The sequence below is a fragment of the Lepisosteus oculatus genome, chromosome 1, assembly GCF_040954835.1.
Source record: "Lepisosteus oculatus isolate fLepOcu1 chromosome 1, fLepOcu1.hap2, whole genome shotgun sequence".
NCBI lineage: Eukaryota > Metazoa > Chordata > Actinopteri > Semionotiformes > Lepisosteidae > Lepisosteus > Lepisosteus oculatus.
In genome coordinates, this window is record NC_090696.1 from 14,324,066 (window position 1) to 14,346,557 (window position 22,492).

The 22,492-nt window shown below is 37.4% G+C and overlaps 1 protein-coding gene across 4 annotated transcripts in view; it reads right to left on the minus strand.

The window, feature by feature from the left end:
* tll1 (tolloid-like 1) overlaps window positions 1–22,492 on the minus strand; it is a 95,917-nt gene that overhangs the window by 39,983 nt on the left and 33,442 nt on the right. For all 4 annotated transcript variants that reach the window (XM_015344358.2, XM_015344359.2, XM_015344361.2 and 1 more), the window contains 7 exons: window positions 15,141–15,251; window positions 9,473–9,553; window positions 8,912–9,064; window positions 7,207–7,324; window positions 4,595–4,773; window positions 3,583–3,688; window positions 1,219–1,343 (listed from right to left, as the gene is read on the minus strand). In XM_015344358.2, coding sequence (XP_015199844.1) covers window positions 1,219–1,343; window positions 3,583–3,688; window positions 4,595–4,773; window positions 7,207–7,324; window positions 8,912–9,064; window positions 9,473–9,553; window positions 15,141–15,251 — 873 coding nt within the window. The remainder of the gene's footprint in view (window positions 1–1,218; window positions 1,344–3,582; window positions 3,689–4,594; window positions 4,774–7,206; window positions 7,325–8,911; window positions 9,065–9,472; window positions 9,554–15,140; window positions 15,252–22,492) is intronic.

The window sequence follows — 22,492 nt, forward strand, 5'->3', positions numbered from 1 at the left end:
GTTGAATGCAAAACACAGAAATGCAAAAAGCCAGATTGAATAAAACAAAGTGTGGGGTCTTTCATGTCATTTCAATTAAAATCTGTATTTTTTTCTGATACTCACATATAAAACAAAGCATTTGCACTGGAAAGGACAAAGGGTCTTTTTTCTAACCTCAAATGTATCAAATAAGTCCTTACTAAAATGTAATCCACTCACAGTGACTCCAGAGAAGTATAACGTCATTCTTGTCTTCAAAATTCATTTTGCGACACAATTACATTGTTATAATGTTCCTTACTTATTTTGTGAAAAATCTTTTTGAGGTTAACCATTAATAAAGTACAACAAAGTGCTCTTAAAATACTACACTATTAAAGTACTAAGCATGACAAAGTATGATTGAAATCGACGTTTAAGTTTAGTACTATGTGAGTAGCTAACTGCCAAAATGAATAACTGGTAGTTAGTTTTGTTAGAAGGAAAAAAAATAAAAAGGTACATTTGGCAATCTCCTTAGCAAAGTGAATCAGACTAAAGATGGGTGAGGTGAAATGGCTTTTATAGACCTCTTCATGCAGTGTAGTACTGAACTACCAAAGGAGAGGTCTTTTGTAAAAAATCTAATCTTTCCACATGGCTAGTCTTCTTTTCAATCACAGCTAAGAGTGTCATCAAAATGAAACAATTCAAACCCTTAACATGGTCCTCCAAACCTGTAGTGAGCAGAAATGTGGTCCTTTTTAGTTAAAAAATAATTGTGCCTGGAATCATTAAAACAATTAAAAACTAGAAGAAAAGGCAGAGCGAGGCAGGATTCTAAGAGGAGATCAATGTGCCATCATAACACAATGCCTCAGAACACTTAGACATCTTCTCTTCAATGAAAGTAGAACACTTACATAATACACATGTACATTTGCAGCATTCAGGTTTGGGTATAAGAGTAGTTCCTATCGTTTTGTTAATGTCTGGAAGCAGCCTTTTAAGTGCATTACTACAGTGTACATGTTTGAATGGGTCAAAAAAGAAAAAAGCTTCTGCAATGGGAGAGTTTGTAAAAGGCGGGACTGAAGCCAGGCCACTGACAATTATTTCAGTGCCCTGTGAAGGATTTCAAAGAATCAGCAGCTTTAACAAGTAGCTTATGTTTTAAGGGGGCTGAAAAGGTAAAGTCAAAGTTGACATTAAGTAGCTTATTGACACAGTTTTTGTCAGTTGTGTGCTTGGCAGTACCTGGACATCTATACAGCTTTCTTGCCTGTGCAATGTCTCCTTTGCTTAATCTTGTGCGCTGGCCAATTGCTGGTCTTATTCCATTATCATCACGGGATGGAAGAATTGTGTCCAGAAACATGCCCCTAGAAAACAGAAAAAACCTACATGTATACACTCTTAGATCCTGAACACAATAGCAAAGTAATGCCAGACAGATTACAAACTATATATAAACTAAACAATTACATAAAAAGAATTGTGTACAGTTGTTGTCATCACATTACAGTGAATTGCTCCTATAGAAAGAGTTAATGAAAAAGTGACCACGAGTACTTCTCTATTGTAAAAGGTAAACGAGAGGTAAAAGAACTGTATTATGTAGTACCGACAGAGGAGATTATCAGCGGACTTGATTTTCAAAATGAAGTTTTAATGCAAATGAAGTAATTCATTATCATTGGATTCCCATGCTCAGTAATGAAACAAGAGCTCAAGAGCATACTGTATATGGACAAGCCTGAGAACAGGGTGACAATTGGCTGAAACAATCTGGCACACCTTATTGCTGACACCAGTTGTCTGAAATGCTTTAAGAAATGGGTGGATAAGATCAACACCTCAATAAGCTGCACAAATTCTAAGTACAGAGGGTCGAATATCATCCTCTTGTTGGTAAATCTCCTTGCTTTTCTCTATAAAGGAAAAGTGAAAGGCCCAGAGCTTTTGAAAATGTAGTCAAAAACAGAATTTTAAATATTCTATCTGAAACACATTTCTATGAATACAAAAATGTATGGTGCACAATTGTATTTTAAACTTAAACATCCTTGCCATTTTGATTGTCTCATGTAACCGCAGGAAATATGAAACTATAATATAGATGAAATATAGATACAATATGACTTCTCTCCCTTTCCCCAAGATCTTTCATGTACGTCAGAGAAAAAAGAGCAGTGTCCGTGTCCATGCTGTAAAGGGACAAATACAGGTTAATTCTACACTGGGATGTAAAATGAAAACCACATATACTTAAAACAAGAAAAAAAATCAAACCAGAACAGGACACTGAAAACACCCCTCTTTTTTGGAAAAGCTCTTAAGAAAGAAGAAAAAGCTTCTGTGAAGAAGGCTGTGGAGCCTTTTTTCAGCTGTTTGACTGAATAAGCATTATGACAGCTCATTAGTGAAAGATTCAATGGGGCAGGGTTGAACTGATTTATCTTCTTGAATGTCAAGCTTTGAAGAATTCAGGAAAAAATAACACAAAATGGAACCAATCTGCCTTGCAAATCAAGGGAGCAACACTGATTAACTAAGTCAGGGCACTGTTGCTCACCAGCTGGGGTATTCATTGCCAAACGTTTCTAACCTGACAAGACGTTACAGCTAAGCACAATCCATTAGTGACAGGCCACAATCACTAAGATCAAGAACCGTGACACCTCATTAAGACTGATGGGGAAGACCAAGTTTAATACTTTGGAGAGGGGTGTCTTGTTGTTACAGAGCTCCACTCACTGTGATTAATGGCAGTCTGAGAGCACTGCACTACATTGATCACGTTATGGGACCTTACTTGCTGCACTTCCTGTGTACTTCCTCATCCTGAACTGCAAGCATTCTAGCAGGAAAAGGCATATCCTCGTGCTGTTGTTAAAGCAATGGCTTCTAGTGTGATAAAATCTTTCTTGTGAAATGCAGTGACCCCTACACCACGAATGACCTGCACGCCAGTCCTAAGCCCCACTGCACACACCATGTAGGCACACAGGACTTGGAGAACAGTGAAAGACACTCTCTTGTTCAAGCTTTACAAATGGAAAAGAATGACACAAGACAGTATCTGCAATCTGGTGCAAAGTGGGAATGAAAGATGTACATCTTGTCTTACTTTTAATGACTTGTGTATCTCCATTTATGTATTTCTAATTCATAGAAAATTTCATTTTTCTTAGAAGGACCAGTAACATTAGCTAAGATCATACCCATATTAACAGAAAAAAATATTTTTGAATAAATCTTGAAATGCATTAAATATTTCACCACACAAATTAATAAATAATCACCACATTTAATGCGAGTTCCTTGCGTTAAAATCAAACTTTTCATTCTAAAGGACTCCAGATCTCTACATACAGTATGGAACACACTTTATTCTTCATTGAAGTCCAGCACTCACCAGAATGATGTGTGGCATCACTTTGTGCAGGCAGCCCTGCTACGCAGCAGATCAGAGCCTACTAACAGGAAAACATTCTCCTACTATATTATGGATGACCTTATTCAACAGAATTCAAGCAAGCACACACCCCCCCACACACACACACACAAAATAAAATAATTCAAACGAAAACTCATAGATGGGTAACCTTAGACTCCAACCTTGAAAAGGTGTTCCTGGCATAGTGCATAATGCTGTCAAAGTCATACGATTCTCCAAGAGAATTCACTTCTCCAGGTTCCATCTTTAGAAAATTGTATTCCTGACCTGAAAGGAATTGCAAACAATGATGCTTTGAAGCAGGGCAATCCAGTCAATGTGAGGATAAAATCCGAGAAAATATCTCCAAAAAGTTAGAAATGTGTATGTAAGACTGAGAATAAATTTGTTAATTTTAAAACTTTTCCTACAATTGCAATAGTGTTTCTGCTGATTATTTAGAGCTGGTGATTTATTTGTCATTAAATATTTTTCATTAATTCTATTTTGTAATGCACTATATAACATAACGAACTATATAATAAGTAATAGGTTTATTCCATCCTGAAAAGAGATGAAAGAAAACACGTTTCGGCTGTGGAGCCTCCTTCAGGTGTGAGCCCTTAAGAAGCCTCCACGGATGAAACGTTGTGTTTTCGCTCCTCTCTTTTCAGCATGAAATAAACCTATTACTTGTTCCTATATGATGAATATGCTCTTTTTTCAGGCTCATAAATTATCACTGGATTTTCAGTGCAAATGTTTATTCACTTCTAAGTTTGTATCCTCAGATCAGAGGTAATTTCAGTCGATTTACTACAGTGAGCCATGCAGTGGAAACTGAAATGTTAGCAAAACTTCTAAGATCTAAAGTACAAGTAAAACGTCTTGGTATATTGCCTATGACTATGATGAATTACTTGCAAAAGAGAGCAGGGAAGAATAATTGCAAAATAAATCTTAAATAGTTGCAAAAACACAAAACTAGCAAAAAACATTATTTGTAATATTCCCGATAACTGAAGAAAAGACAAATAGTCTTAAAAGGTGAAGTGTTTACTTGTTGAAAAATAATCTGGTTTCAATTTTAGGAGTATGGTAATTGGTACAATAATTAGTTCCGACAAAAGGTCTACACAAAGTGTTCAAAATAATTAAAAGTTGCTCAGAGCGGGTACATTTGTGGGATCTCACCTGGCTGGATATTTTCTCTTATAATGGTCACATGATCATCTCGGTCTGGTCTTGTATGCTCATGCCAAAAGCCTATCACATGTCCCAGTTCGTGAACGACAATCCCAAACTTGTCACAGTTCTTGCCAATGGAGATGGCTTGTGGACCATTTCCTCGTCGCCCTACATAGGAACAGCATCTGCCAGGCAAAGACAGGAGAGGTTATTTTTCTGCATACCTTCTTGGAGCCATAGTTCCTGTGACCAAATTCCGACCCATTAGACTGGCATTTTTGCTTATAGAAACCTTCAAAGTGAAGCAGGTCCAATCACTTTAAATTTCAGTGGTAGTCTTATGGTGAAAAGCTAAGAAAAGCAATTGTTTCTTGACTGCTTGCCAGGCACATTTTACATGGTCTTGCTTTGAATATTCATGGCATAAAAAAAGCGATCTCTCATGAGACTTTGCTAGAGACCAGTTGTGTTAAGGATCTAAACAGCACAGCAAAATGAAATAACACTGAGTCACTAAGAAAATAATTAACAATACCAAATATTTTATTTTAAAAAGGACACAATTCTTGAAAGTCACAATTTAAATATTGAAGCAAATTATCACCCTTTGAGTTTGAGAGCACATTAACATCTAAATGACATCACACTTTGAATTCCTCATCTGCTTTCTTTTAACAGATTTCCACTAAAGTTTATTTTGTAATATAGCAAAACCTCCCTCAGCTGATAATTGCTTGTTTGCCACCCTTAAGGCCATTTTGAAAGTGAACTCTGCCTGCACTCCTGAGGAAAGCATTGCCTAAGATTACTGATCCACATAATCTCCATTGCTACAGACACTAGTTTAGGGTGGTATCTATTTATATGTAAGATTAATTCTCCCTAATCTGTTCTGAATTGTCAATGATAGCTCAGGAAGCTTAGTATATTGCAATGAGTTTCATAAAGGTGGTGGGCACTATCTCCTACATTATTATTTTGAAGTTACTTTAATTTCAGTCGCTTATGAGACTGTACATTACGATATTGGAAATCAAGTCCATGTGAAAGAGCCCATTTCAAAGTTTTTACAAGATGTTGCACAAGATGTGATATAAATAAATGTAGATCAGTAGTAAACCATTTCATTACTACACGTTTTGTGAAGAAAAAGCTTTAGATTTCACACCAAGTGCTTGCCTGGCAATTCTTTGGAATTGAAAATATATACCGATCAAAAGGTTTCTGATTAAACCAATATGGCCATACATCACTATCAGTCCTGATCTAGTACACTTAAATTGCGATGTAATATATTCCAGTAGATTCAGTATAATACTTCCATCCATTTTTATAAAAACTTTATGCATACAAGGCAGTAGGGAAACTGAAGCCTATCCTGGCAAGCAACAGGCACAAGGTAGGATGCACCCAGACACAAACATGCACACCACTTTTCCCAGAAGCCAGCCAACTAACCAGTACAGTATGTCCTTGGCCTGTGAGAGGAAACCCATGCAAACACGGGGTGAACACACAAACTCCATGTACAGTAATTGTGCTGGAATTGAACCTAGGGCCCTAGTGCTGCGAGGCAGAAATGCTCACCACTGCACCACTGTGTATTATATTTCAAATTTGTAATTAAATTGCTTATTGCGTATTATGTATTACTATTATTGGAGGACCATCTAAGCATCAACCTTCTAAAAGTGCTCTGTGTATGGCTGGAACACAGTTTGAATACTGGGTATTCAACACGCTAGTGGAAAGAGAGTAGCCATTTAAACATGCTGATGAGTTTTTTTTAGTTAGGTGAACTGAATCTTTTTATAAGGAAAGGGTTTCATGTACATGTGGCATTTCCTCTCTGTTAGCTGGAATTCTCACTTTTGACTGTAGTACTACATAGATTCCTTTGAAGAGTGATGAAAAAATATTTGCTTTTTGCTCAGTCTTTTTTATTACAAATCATCTTCTGACCTGGCTGAAAATGTCTTTAAATCATTTTACTAACGCAGCAATAGAAATTAAAAGCTTCAAGTATCAAACTTCAAGTATGGATCAAAAATCAATAACCTACCAAAGGGAAAGGCAGAAATATTTGTATTATTTTCATAATCTTATTCTGTGGCTATGGGGGTCAGCAATTAAAAATAAAGGTTCACAAATCTATTAGAATGGCCATCTTCACCCAACAACAAACTATGGGTGTCTTTCTGTGTACTCAGTCTATCTCCATAAATAAGGAAGAAGAGCTCTAAACACAACTAGCCCACCTCCATGGTAATTAAGTCTGGATTAGAGAAGCAGAGCTTCTTTGAAAAGTAGCATATGTTCAAAGGGCTATCTGAAAAAATGTCTTTCTTTTATATAATATAAATTTACATTTAAATAGATTATTAAACCCTGGGTCTATCATTAAAAGTCTATATAGCAGAAGGTCACTTTACAGATATCTCAATGGTTTCAATTACAGAAATGTCTGTGTGCTGAAAAGCAAAGATTTTAATCTGCAAAAGCACTGCCTCTCAGTAACCTGATTACCTGGCCTGCTTAATGACTTTACAAAGACACAGAGAGCAGCTCACGGTGCAAATGGAATACATTTTTTCCTCTTCAGATCACACCAAACTTACCCACAGGGCCTATATGTGAAGACAATGTAACTCTCCTCGTCAGTCCGCTCAATGAAAGTAACACAAGTGTGTTTCTCCCAATGTCTCATGGCCTGTTTGAACATAGCTCGCTGACTGCCTGAAGAAATCAGAACACTAATTAGAACAGTAAAAAATCTGAGCCACATTCCTCACTATGACATCCAAACTTAACATTCATCAAACTTTTAAACATAGACTGAGAGCCTGTATTAGTACAAAACCATCATAATATGACAGAATTTCACACCGTCTAGCAAATAATAGATTAGCATTTAATTCTACCTTATCAATTAGCATTATACTATTTTACCTATTTATGAGAAATGTCAACAATTGTTTCATTTACACACATAATGAGAAACCAAAAAATATATTCTTTACTACTCTGACAGGCAGACAACTTAAAAAAGATGTCCTTTAGCTTCAATTGTCTCTTTTACCAGTTAACTAGTTAATAAAGAAAGGGGGAAATAAAATTAAAATACATGTATTTTTGTATAGTAGAACATCTTAGTAGAATTCTGCAAAATATTTTAAAAACAGTTTTTCTTAGCTTGCCGAATAAAAAACATAATCTGTCGTATTACATGATTTTAATCATTAATTAATTTTAAGTACTGTTTTGTAAATTCCATGTAAGAACATAAATATGATTGATTTCTCTTCTCTGGCCAATATCCCTGGACATTCTTAAAGTTTTTCCAAAATAATAGATTGATTTATCTATCCCCAATATCAAATTACCTGTAATTAATGTAGTTTTAGGGGAAGATTGAACTGCAGTGCACAAATAAATAACTAAAAACTAAAACGAGATTTTGACATTGTGAACAACGTTTAAATGATTAAAAAAAAACATTTGTTTCAGGATGTTTCAAACAAGTCCTTTGGCATGTCAGACAGAAATGTAACCGCAGTGCACTAGACTCTACTACAGTAAACCTCTGTAGATGATGGCATCATGATGTCAGAATGTTCATTCCAAGAGATGCCAATGTCAAATTCCAAAATATAAAATATATCCTCAGTTATATCCTCAGTGTGTGCGCATCTGGCAATGATTTTATTTGTAATATTCAACCTCTATATCTTTGTTCTCCTCAAATGCAGACCTATACAGTAACATAGCAGATACATCAAAGAATAATTTCTAGGAAATGGGATTAGATTGCTAAAATGTACTGGCACACATCTATATCATTTACTGTGATTTCCCATATAGGGGGAAAAAAGGACTATCGTATTTTATCAAGAAATGAAAAAATAGCTGTCTTATACTACAAATTTGCTTGTGTTGCGCACTTACTAAATTTATTCATGCCATAACTGAAGTGTGGATTAGTTTATTCACATTTCATCCAGCTCTACTCAGAAATGAATTGGACATGTTAATATGAACTGTCAGAGCGAACTGCTCTATCCCCATTTACGAGGAATGATTCCAAAGCAGGCCTGAGGCCAGGATTGCAGTGCTAGAATTCTGGTTTTCTGCATGTATCTGCAAGGACCCTGGTCTCCAGGTAACTAGAGCCAGCTATTTAAAACGCATAATATGGAATGGTCTAAAGTGACCAAATCAAGAACTTATTTTAGGAATCATTTTATCATTAGAATAAGATATTCCTTGTTTGTGTTCTGCAATTAGATGTTTAACCTCTAAGTAAGCAAAAGCAGAATATCTCACCAGTGAAATTGCCTCCAATAACATATGGAATGACGCCTCCAGGCCATATTCTCTCAGGTCTTGAAGTGGCAGCTCTAGGAACTCGGCTTTTCTCATTTTTCCCTGGAGATTTTTTGTTCCCTGTTTCCCTGGAGGTGTTTTTTCGTCCACTGTCTAAACAGCAATTGAGAAATACTTTCGTCGTCTCTTGTATTGTTTGCAATCAGAAAAAGATCATTACTTTTTTTTAAATTGAAACCCGTTGAATTGATCAAGGCAAACTTTACCCTGTACTGCGGAAATCACACAGGAAATTTAGACTTAAGAAAAACACGGGGGACAAACCGTAGGATTGTGGGATGTAACATTTTTGAAACAATAAATAAAACATAATGTTATTTTAATGTATTAATACGTTACTATAGTATACGTATATATTGAAGTCAGCAAAAGTCAGCACTTTTGCAAATGACAGTATCATATTAAGCAAAGATAACAAATCTAAAATTCTGAATATTAAGGTTTAATTGCTTCAACACAATGTTAGACTTTCCGTGTTTTTGAAATAGTTGAAGTACATACCATTGTTTAATCTTCTTATCCTGTCTATAAGCTGATAGAGTTTCCCTTTTTTCTTAAATATTTCATGCTCTCCTAAGCCACCTTGAAAGAAAAGGATAAAAAGATGTTAAAAAGATAGCTGCATACATTTTATTAAAAAGGTAAACAAAATTGGTATCAACATTCTTTAACCTCAGGAAGAGATTAATTCAGTAAAAAGAAAAATATTATATACATTTTTTAAATTGTATTTTGTACATTAAAACATTCCTCAAGAGAGTACAATACAGTAGGTGTGCATAATAAAGCATTACATTTTACAAATGTTCAATATGCAACGGGGTCTGGAAAAATGTCCCATTTATTTGTTCCCACCTTCCTCTTCAGTAGTGTGGATCAATACGTATTGGACGATTCATTTATCTCTGTCTTGAATTTATTTAGCCAAATAACTGTACACTACTAGTCACCCAGACTATGCACCATATCTATAAAGCTGTGTGAGACATTTCATTGTTCCTAATTTTCAAGCTGTATCGTCTAATAACTGTATTTTTTTCCCAAATATGTATATAACATGTTACTGATGAACTGAATATGAATACTGTCAAAACTTTTGCCACATGATGTATGTGAGATCCCCTTGTCATTAAACTGTTTTTATATTTATTATCTTTGTAAGTTGTCAGATACATCAGTGTGGATGCAGAGATGGGGTTTTAAACAGCAATAAATGATGCACCTTGTCCTGGTTGCAAATCTGGGAAGCTTCTCGGTATGACTCTGTTTCTACTGGTATCTGCACCAAATCCAAGCAATTGTATTGCAGTTTTACACATTTAAGCACTGACGCACACCAAAAGCTAACTCGCATGACTAACCTCTGTGCCGCCTTACTGCCCATGAATTTCTCATTTATTACAAAAAGTGATTAATTAAACAACATACTCCAAAATCTTTAGCTGCCTCTCTTAATATAAATATCGGAGGTCTTGTGTGAGGTGCTTTGATCTGAAATGGAAAGAAGATTAATTTATGAAAAATTTTTAAAATGAAGCACGTTGTGATTGTATTATTTGCTTACCATGGGTTCAATGGATAATATTATCTTTTATTGTCTTTTTATAAAACTATAGTTCAAGTGTTTTTGCCCATGGTCTTATAAGGGCATGAGAGTAAAAGATAAACAGTATACAGAGCTACAGGTGCAGCTGGAAAAATCTACTAGTAATACTCATTCCAGAAAAAGGAATATTTCTATGGAGGCAAAAAGCGATGCAAAGCATCTTTCACAGTTCTGCAACAAAAAGACTGTTTCATCTGAAAAAGGATCCCCAGCCAGATGGTTGAGGCCCAGACTTTGGGCTCCTTGAGGAAATGGCTGGATGAAATTTTAGACTAGCTACTAAACTTGTAAAGAAGCAAGATGGGTCAGATAGTTTCAATTTCATTTGGATCATTTCTTACGTTTGTATGACTAAACACCACTATTCTCTCCATACAGCAGCATGTGTTTGGGTTGCCCTGTTTCAACAGTTAATAAATTTCTGATTCTCATTAGAAATTGTAAATTGGAAACTATTGTATGTGCACCACCCAAGGGAAAAAAAAACTTGGATTTCTGCCTTTAAGGTACTTGAGGAACTTGTCAGCTAGGCTTTCATGACCTGGTGTAACATCATTGTGGTTTTTTTTTTGTTCTGTTTCTACTTCATGGAGTTTCACTCTGGAGTCCTAAACGATTTTAATGCATTCGGAGAGGTGGATAAGGATGGTCCATTATTGGCAGCTGAAGTTCTTCCCAGGTTGGCTGAGTCAGCCAGTAACTGAGGCGTGAAATACTGCATTTCCCTTTTATTGATGTCTCGCATGGACTGCTGGCTTGATGCCGGATTTATCTTTTCTTCAAACTGTCCTCTGAAGGAAAGGAATGTTAAAGCCAGGAGGGAAACAGAGACGAAACACAACTCTATAAACCAGAATCAAGGTGGTAGCTACACTATATCCAGTGTCTTAGTGCTGATATTAGGAGTAGATGGCTGTTCAGTTCTCTGCTTTATTTTCATATTTTAAAAGCCTGCTTCCTGATGTTGCAGAACAGCAAGTTAAGCCAGTTCATGCCACATATGAAGTGGGGAGAGGATATCTTAATTGATATCACGTTATTTCAAAAGCTGAAAGCTGTAAGAATACAAGGTATCGTTTGAATGTAACTGAATAACAGGCGCATTTGAGGAAAACAAAGTACTGCTGAAAGGGCAAACCTCACACTGGACTGATCTCTGGGATTCTTCAAGAAATGCCCTGAAGATGCTTTTCACTTAATAAGCTAGTTGGAACCAAATCAGTAAGACTGGTTGAAATTACCTCTCCTCTTTTCTTAACCTTTTAATTTGAGAAAAATGTATTTCCCATATATCTAAGTAACAACAGTTTATAGCTAGCCCTAAATGTCTGAAATTAAATCTATTAATTCATGGAAGAATATTTATATTATTTAAAAGCAACATTAATTGTTTAATTGGTTACTGATGGGGGAAAGAGAATACTTGAAAAATCATTGTTCATATCCATATCCTTAATGTTTTCAGCTTTATTAATATTTGTGTCACATTGCAGACTCAATGTAAAACATTCATTTGAAGTACAGAAAGAAGCTACCGAGATTTCTTTCAAGGAATGGCTGCATGAGATCCTCTTTTTTTAATTTTCTGTTATATTCGTAAAACACTGACCATGTGTGAGGAGTGACGCTCTACATTGTCCCTGCCAGAATTCCGTTTTGGTCACCCACAGCCTTATCCTTATACAGTGGCGAACTACAACACTGAAAGTTTCGACCTCCTGTCTTCATCTCGGTTTTCGACAGCGTAATATCACTTCTGTGCAACTGAGTTCTGCTATATAGGCTTGTGCTTTTTTTTTTATGTGAGGGCCTCATAGATCTTATAACACACAGAGGTATGCTTGAGCTGAGGAGTTCTTACTGCTTTTCCAGGGGTGGCTTTAAATATGTCACTGCACCTTAATTTAGTATATCAACAGACTAAAATGGGGACAAATTAGGTAATTATAACAGTAAATAGAATATACTGTTAGAATGAGTAAAATAATCTAACGTAAAATATATCGCTTACATTATTTTTCAGTACTTAAAAAGTTATGATGATGATTCTTTAATAAAATTAAGAGGGGGTATGAAGAATGATGGTGCTATTTATTAACTTTAATAGTTACAGTAGATATTTGGTGCCTCAGGTCAATTAAAGTTGCACAGGTGTAAATATTTGGACTAAGATTTAATCAAATTAAAAATCCTGTCCTAAATGCTAGTTTGAGTATTTTACTTATTAAGATTCATGCAAAATATTTATCTGTATTAATTCTGCATATGCTAAGATTTTAGACCTAAATTAAATTCTACCACACAAATTCCTCAGTTTTCAATTTTATGGCCTCTTAACCTCCAGTGTCAAAAGGAATCTGTATTGATGCAGATAATTTACTATGAGCAGGATTATGGATTATAATATAGATGTTTTATATTATTTTGGGGGGAAAATCTTTACTTTATCCACCTAAACCGCTACAGTAATGCGTATCCTTCATAACTGGAAACATCACAATTTTTCAGATATTAAAATTACATAACATGTTTTCTAGTTACTGGACAGAACTCAAACTGTATTGCAACACCGCCTAAACTGCCCGACTTCAGTTTCTTTTCCAAAGCCAAGTATTGTGTTTTATTCCAACCTTTTTATTTCATGTTCTCACTTTAATGATTGATGATTAACAATGATTTTTTTAATTTTCTTTGCTTTCAGATTTTCCTAGTAATTAAATGAGAAATGGGTATACAGTCTTTTTTTTTAATCAGGAGTGTTTTCTGTTTGGTATGGGGATACACTTAGTTTTGTATGCCTTAGCTTTAATCCTAAACTGCAAGGAAATCCTTTCCAGTATCTTGTGGTTTATTAATTATTATTTCACTCATTTATTCTACCTGCTCAGTGTGTATTTGTTACTTTTCCCCACGGTAAGGATTTGGCGGCTGTTCGTTTCCTTTCGCAATTCAGTTCAGAATTTTCGTTTTCTTTTTCTACCATTAAAAGGAGCATTGTGAGTCAAAGATTAATTCAGAAATTAATTTCTACTGTTTTGACTACAAACCATTTTTAAGGCTGTGCCCTTAATGTAAATTTGGAAGAAGCATAATAACCTTTGTAATCTGTAATTATTTTCTTTGGAGAACACCCTATACCTTTAGGCTTCATAAACAAATTAAAAAGATTGCTTATCTAATTAGGTATGACTCACTGCTTCAGTGAAGGGGGCTACAAAGGAACTAGAAGAAGCTAGCATGGTGAAAGGTACAAAGAAAAATAACTTCTATTTGCTCGTTTATATAAGTGGATTGTAGTTTGTTGCTGTTACATCAGCATGTGGCTATTGCTGTGACCCACACAAGGAACATGCTGTTACTAGACTTCCACGCCATTGTTTAGATCGAAGCTTTTAGGTATTATAGTTTCCTTTCTCTTTTTTCCTTCACATACAATAGAGCCCACTGATTCTCCTATGCTCCAATCAGTCCCAAACTTGGAAGATAACATTTGTGGGACGATAAAACTCAAGTTTAGAAAATATGTTTTAGCATACACCAAGATGGTGACCCGGCCACATTTACTAATAAAGCATTCAAAGTACTCTTATTGGGCATAGGTCTGAACTTTAACAGAGCATTCTGCTTCATGTTTAGAAAGCACAAGTTACTGCGATATGTTATTGCTCTGTCCCTGTATTTCTACTAAAATTGGAGATTTTCATTCAAATACTATCGTACTGGTGCCTTTAATTGTTTTTGTTTTATTAACCAAAATGGCATGCCAATTCAGTGATCATGTAGCTCTACTATTTTCCCAGCTATTTATAAGTGTTTATATCCCTACAGCTCTAGAGCTGAAACGTTGTGCCTCTTTTCTTCTCATTTCAGCATGTAGTAAACCTTTATTTGTTCCATATTTAAGCTGTACCCTTTAGGTGATATATATCATGGGAACAGTATTTCTAAAGACAGTGTAACACAGCCTGGGTTTAAGACAAGAATGAGTTAAAATATGATAATGTTAACATATTATCCCTTCATTCAGATATCAGTATGAAAAACTGAATATCAATGCAAACATCAATATATGGAGTCAATCTGAATAATAATGCAATCATAATGAGGGTCACTAAAAGAAGCACTCAGCCTTTAAATATTACCCAACATCAGTTTTCAAATATCAGCAAGTAATAATTACTAATTACTATAACATCATTAATCAATATTATGATATGAAAGTCTAGCTCAACATATCCATGATGGTAACAATGATGACTTCTTTACTGGTCAGGCCACACAGCTGCCCACTAAACTTCCATCCATCCAACTGACTCAATTAACCTTTACAGATAAACGTAACAAGCATAACATAACAAGCAGCAACACATTCAGCTTTGAATAAATAAAACCTGTGACGGTATTTAAAACACAGAATGAAAAAATGATATGGGATTGTGTTGTTTTTCATTACCCTTACAGTTGACAGGTTTGAATTCAAAGGTTAAAAACATTCTACTCTTATAACAATTTTTCATCTTTGCTGTTCTGAGCAGATTCTAATGAAAGAATTCAGATACGTACCTGATGTGTGGCCAAGTCGTTCATTGGTATGCTGTGTGAGGTCTATTGTTCTGTCGATCTGAAACATTTTTAAATCTTCTTCATCTAAGGCAATATCTCCCCAAAAGACAGCTGTAAAAGAGAGAATTCTATTCAACTCAATATCTAAATGTCTTTTATATTAAGGGAATTACCTAAAAACGTGTGATATTTTTTTAAAATAATAATAATAATAATAATAATGATTCCTTAGACTATATAGCACTTTCCTCCACCATTACCATTGTGCAGCACCCCATCCTCTCACCACACACTAGCTCTCAGTGGGGAGAAGAACAGATGAAGCCAGTTCAGAGATGGGGATTATTAGGAGGCCATGATTGGTAAGGGCCAATGGGAAATCTGGCCAGGACACCAGGATTACACCCCTACTCTTCTCGAGAAACGCCCTTGGATTTTTAATGACCACAGAGAATCAGGACCTCGGTTTTATGTCTCATCCGAAGGACGGTGCCTTTTTACAATATAGTGTCCCCGTCACTATACTGGGGCATTAGGACCCACACAGACCACAGGGTGAGCTCCCCATGCTGGCCCCACTGTCACCTCTTCCAGCAGCAACCTTAGCTTTCCCAGGATGTCTCCCATCCAGGTTCTGGCCAGGCCGAGCTACAGTGGGATGCAGAGTGATCTAGCTGGCTGGCAATTATTATTATTCATTGCATTTGGTGTAATGTTACAAAAATACAAAGGATATAAAAAATCTACACATCCTTATTGGAATTCCAGCTTTTGCTGATGTAAAGCCTGAGATCAAGTACTTTTTTTCACCTTTGATAAGATCTTGTAACCAACAAAATTCAACTGTAAAACAAATGGATCATTTTTACAAAAAATAGCAGATGCCTTGGTGGCATACAGTAAGTGTGCTCACCCACAAAAGGGAGCTCACAGCTGCAGTTTCTGCCCATCCAGGGATACTGTAACCCTGATTTAAAACTAAAACTAAACAATGCAACATCTGTAAAGCAGAACCCTTTCTTTCTGATTTTCTTTCAGGCAACCCTAGACCTAAACAAAGGAAAGGTTTTTCAAATTAAATTGGTCTCACAAGACTACCACATTCATTGAGCAAGTTTCTCCTTACGTGAAGGAAAATGCAGGATTAATTAATTAACGCCATTGCTTCCAAAGTAGTGGACAGACATTCTGTGTACCAGTGAGGAAAAAATTAAAAAAAAAACAAAGCAACTCTTTATGTTTAATTTAATTGCACTTAATTGAATAACTTTTTTGTCAGGAAAAATCAGTTGACAGATAAAATGTCTGGCAGTGTGATCTGCCACCACATCCTTTGACATTTAGAGGTACTCTGATCTACTGTAACACACGATGCCACAGATATTTTTTGCAGTTTCAAGTCTTTTCAGAGATGTCCCATCAAGAGTGTTCTTCTAGAGTGCTGAGTCCTGAATGGAAGACACCTCCTCCAATGTCAGTCAGCTGTGAAGAATCATTGATTTTGGAATTTCTGTAAATCCTTTGTTAAATAAATAGAGATCAAATCTGCAGATGTATAGCAGCTCACTAGCTAAATGAAACAGACATCCTCAAAGCTTCAATGGGATTGATTTAGGACTGGAACCATTCATGCTAACAGCTTCCTGTGAGCTGCAAAGGTTTATGAGTTCTAACTGAGTAATTTCTATGGAAATACTACACTCCTGTAACTGATTAAGTGCCTTGAAACAGTACAATCTCACTCATTCACAGTGATCAGCCACTTTAGATATAGAAAGGGCTTGTTTGACTTTCCTTTGGAACTGTCAGACTTTATGTACAAGTTATACTATCCTACATATATAACAAAGAAGTCAGAATTAGCTGTGAATTTAAACTAGAGAACTTTGTTTCCCTGACGGAACTGCCTTCATATTTCATCTAACGTTTAACTGAATGTTGTAAAATAAAAAGACAAAATATGCCAATTCCCTCAGCCAGACAAGTTACGCCAAATTTACCCTGCATATCTTGTCTAGAAGTTTATATACAATATATATATACAGTATGATATATGTAGGGGAACAAGTAATAGGTTTATTCCATGCTGAAAAAAAGAAGAAAGAGAACACAACGTTTCGGCCTTGGAGCCTTCTTTAGGTGTCCACGGCCGAAACGTTGTGTTCTCTTTCTTCTTTTTTTCAGCATGGAATAAACCTATTACTTGTTCCCCTACATATATCATACTGTATATATATACTGTATATAAACTTCTATGAGTTCTAAACTCTGTCTCTGTATTCTAGGAATTCCAGCACAACCTTCTGAAATAGCTTCTTTATAGTTGGAGAACAGAGAAAATTGTAAGTTATGTCATTTTATTTTTAATTTCTTAATATTTCTGTTAAACAAATGAAATTTAAATTAAATCTTCTGGATTTTATCAAGGATAATAATTTTATTATATTTTGCCATTTCTGTTTATTTCCCACTGCAATAATATAGACATGTTGTGAATATTGTTGAACAATGGATTCTCTGCTCTCTAAATATGGAGACTAAAAGATTGTATAACAGTATTGTGACAGCATACACTATAGTTACTCGTTTTAAGGTATTTGTTACCTTGTCATCACAGCATAAATGAGTGCAGCCTGTATTTTGACAGGTTACTGGCAAGTGTGAAATTTAACACTGCTTTACTCTACCAAACTGTATTTAAACCTACTTAAGATCCATTTATCTGCTCATCTCCTTATGACATTTTCTATCAGCGTGGCATCTGAATGACCCGATATCTTGAGATGTTCTGTCAGAATAAATTCTTAAAATCTCTTGCTAATCCGAGGTATTACAGAGAACTGGAAGATTAACTTGAATAAAGACATAATATGACAGATACCAAACAATTCTTCTTTTAAAACATTTTTTTCTGTTTTATACATACTCCACAATTTGCTGTACCTGATTGCTAATAAACCCTGCATACTGCTTTAAACCTTCTACTCATTGGAACAACAGAAAAAGACAATACATGCGTGTCTTGCACAATATACATTTGTGAGGCCAGCTACTTTTTTCCCTGCTCCATGTGACCACAGCATCAGAAAGACAACTAAGCACTGGAGGGAGATCACATGCTGCTCTTGTTTATATAATTTCACATTCACTGGTCCCTGGCCAACTACAAGTGTTACTGCCGTCTATCAAGCCTAAGGTACCCTTCACTATGCAAGCCCACAACTGGCTTGAGAAATGAGAAACCCACTAACAGCTGGCTGAAATAGCGCAGATATGAAATTCTCATGTCAATCCAATCTTGATACCCAGAAGGCACCTCAACCAGCTACAGTTAAAAACTCAAGAAACCCTGAAGTGAAACATTTGCTGTTTTTCCTTTTAAAACACAAAGCATTTAAAAAGTGGGATCTCTGGGACTCACAGCTCTGCAAACTTAACATGAAAAAAGAAGATCTGTTACTTTCACCTATATGTATTTTTCAAACATAAATTCTGCCCCAGGATAAATGCACAGAACCTGACTTGTTCGTCACCCCTTGAAAGTTAATTGAGGCTCTCATGGCCAAAGGAAATGTTCCAGCTCTTTAAGTTGCTGGATACCACTGTGCAAATGGACACAGTCAGCCCTTGTCTATGAAGAACATATAATTTCTGTGATTATGTTTCTAATTTCAGCAACGGATGACATAAAAAAAAGAAACATGCCGCCTTAAGCCACAGAAAATTAGAAGATTTGCAAATTTATTGTGAGAATAAACTTTACCATGTGTGATGCCACGTAGGGCAGCTCACGACAGGGGGCACAGATTCTAGGCGGGCCCTGAGCAGAGACACACCCCTCCCCAAGTTTAAAGTGAAAAATAAGACTTTTATTCAATATAATTTACAGTAGCCAAAAACAAGGCTCTTCCAGCAGGATGCTGGGGAGAAAAGAAAATAAACAGCCCTGCACTATGAAAAAGGGGCTCTTCCGGCTGGATGCTGGGAAAAATAAACAGCCCTGAGCTGTGGCAGAAAAAAAAGGCCCTTCAAGCCTCTAGCCGGGAAACAAAGCAGTCCACACTGAGGAAAATATTAGTTACCCGCACGGAAAGAGAGCAGCCTTTCACTATGGCAGACTAAGGGTCCTCCAGCTGCCTAGCCAGGAAACAAACTTCAGTCACTGCTGCAGGTGACAGGGTTTTCCAACTTTCATGCTGAAAAACAGAGGCAGCCTCCTACCTGGGTGATGGGTTCCATCAATCCAGGCAGAGGCAGGATGATCCAGCAGAGTTTATCCTTGGCCCAAATTTCCTGGACATCGCCATCTTCCACTCTGCTCGGCACTCTATTTATCTGGTCTGGAGCAGGACACATAGCTGATCCTGCTCCAACGAGCGCCAGGCCTGTCAAATTGCCAGCGATTTGTGAGCTGCCATCAGGGCAATAGGGACAAATTCATAGTGGCAGGTTCCCAGGCTCTGGACACCTGTCACTGTTTTAGCTCCCTTCATCTCGCTAGATGTGTTATTCAGATTCTTCAAGTCCAGCACTCAAGCAGTAGATGTCAGCCTGCTAATCTACAGATTATTCGTGTGGGCCACTGTGGTGGTAGTACTCAAAGGGGACTTCGCATCCTGTGATTCAGGGCTACCCCTGTTTTCCTTCTCAGAAACGTTTTGATCACCTACATGAGAAAGGGATTCCATAGCGCTTTCCAGCACTTCCAAGCCTTGCTCACTTAGACTGATGTCCTTTTCACTCACATGTCCCGCGTCCATTTGCTCTCCTCTGACCCTTTGATAAACCTCAGTGGCACGGGAGTTTTATACAGCTGTCTGTTCCAACCACTCTTTTGTAACCAGTTCCAATTTCTCTTTGGAAAGATCAGATTCAATATTCCTATTCTTTATCTCCACAAGATACTGCTTAATTTGTTGTCAATGTCATACTCAGTTTTCTCCCGCATTCTATCAGCACCAACAGTGTCCATACTGCCACGCAGAGACATCACACTTCTTACAATATAGACAGCTCACTGAGGCCAGGGTTCATTGATACACCTGTCTCTCTTGTTGTACGGTTCTGAAGGACCTTCCAACTGGCTTTAATTTTCACACTAAGGGTTTTCATGGGTTGTGATATTAAGATCACGGGCGTTGGTCTTTTCTTGTTCAAGTTCTTTTGTTAAGTTGAGAAATACTTTCTCTAGAATTCAGGCCTGGTGCCTCTTTTCTTATCCTTCCCTCTGGATGGCCTCTAACACGGCCATTATAGTTCGAATCCTTTCTTCAAGCTGCATCTTTTTAGTGGCAGCTCTTCTTAGTTGGGACCAAAGACATTCCATGTCAGTTTTTCTATTGTTTACTTCAGCCTCTGCACTTCAGATTCTGGTCTAACGTTTGGCCATAGCAGTCTACAAAATCTGCAGCTCATATTTTACTGCTTGACCTGTTGGACAGCCTGCCTCAAGCTTTCATTGACCATCATGGAGGAGAGCAGCTTAGTCTCCAGCACTTGCATCTGATATTACCAGAAGCTATATCACCCTGCAACTCACAACTAGAAACCCACTGAAGCTCAGCAGGTGTGGATCTGGTCAGTACCTGGATGGGAGACCTCCTTGGATAGCTAAGGCTACTGCTGGAATAGGTGTTAGTGAGACCAGTAGGGAGTGCTCACCCTGCGGTTTGTGTGGGTTCTAATGTCCCAGTGTAGTGACGGGGACACTATACTGTAAAAATGCACTGTCCTTCGGATGAGACATAAAAACAAGGTCCTGACTCACTGTGGTCATTAAAAATCCCAGAGCATTTCTCGAAAAGAGTAGGGGTGTTACCCTGGCGTCCTGGACAGATTTCTCATTGGCCTTTACCAATCATGGCTTCCTAATAATCCTCATTTATGAACTGGCTTCATCACTCTTTGAAACCACCTATCATACGCCAATGCTGCCTTTTCTGAAATAGTGCAAGTTAGCTTATCAGACAGCTTTTCCTTTGCAGCCTCAGCCTGCTTGTGCATTTGCTGCAGTCAGGTCCTGCTGTAGCTGTACAAGCATAGCCGCTCTCCCTCTCCTTGGTTGCAGTCAGCACTTCTTTATGTGCAGTGCGGGCGTCTTTCAGCTCCCCCTGGAAGTTCGTCTGGGCTGGAATGTGTGCTGCTATTGAATATCTTCATCTCTGCCTTGGCTCACAAACTTCAAGTCAGCCTCCAGTTCACCAATACCTCTCTAGAGTTTTGTCGTGGCGGTAGTCTTTGTAACTCTTCGATTCTGCTCATCTTCTAGCTTGGTCTCCAGCATGCGCACTTGATTGTCCAGCTGGCTTCTTTTCTCCTCCTTCTGGTCACAACAGCCTTGGAGGAATCTCTTGAACTGGGCCTTCACCACTTGCCTTCCTCAGTTGCAGGTTGTTCATCAGTCTCTAGGACGTTTTGATACCTCCAGTCCATCAAGGGCTGAAACTTTTTTTCCTCAGCTGCTTCTTGACCTCTTCCAGGTCATGCTGCAGATGTTCCACAGTTTAAATAAAGTAGAAAAAGGAGGCTGCATTCCTCCCTCCATGAGTTTTTGGATCAGTTCAAGACCACAGTCGTCATCCTTAGACCCATGGGCTCTTCTGAGGCCTCTGGATTTTCTCCTTCTCTTCATCGCAACCTGTCACCTTTGAGACACCCCAGTCCTTGGAAGCGGACGGCCAGAAGCTTTCTCGCTAGGTAGCCAGCACAGTGCCCAGGTTCAGCAGACCTGCACACTTTTGCTTTTAACTGAGATGCTGTTCTTCCAGCTGTAACCATAAAGCTTGTGGCTTCCTGCTAAACCCTGATAGCTTCCTGCTGGGTCAAGGCTGTCTGTGTGTCAGTTGCTCCAACAATTGCTATAACGGAGGGAAAGCTAAGAAAGTGGAAGAAAACACATAACAAATCCTTACCTATTTTCCAGAGAAAAATCTGAAAACCCCCCCTTTCTTTTCCACTCAACAAAATCTTGGGCTTGTGCTAATCAGCGAAGAGGGGTGCTATGCACTGCCGTGCAAGCTGCGTCTTTGCATAATGTTTTTACAGCTTCTCCCACTTCTGTCAATAGGGGGTGACAAACGCAGGGTCCACAATCTATGCCTACATCCTCTACCAATTTGTGATATCATGTAGGGCAACCTACAATAGAGAGTACAGATTCTAGAGCACAGACACACCCCATACCCAAGCTTAAAGGGAAAAATAAAATTGTATTCAATATCATTTACAGTAGCCAAAAATAGGGCTCTTCTGCCTCAGCCCTGAGCTGTGGCATAAAAAATCCTTTCCAACCTCTAGCTGGGAAATAAGACACTAGACGCTGGGAAAAGTATTTGTTATCCGCCCGGGAAGAC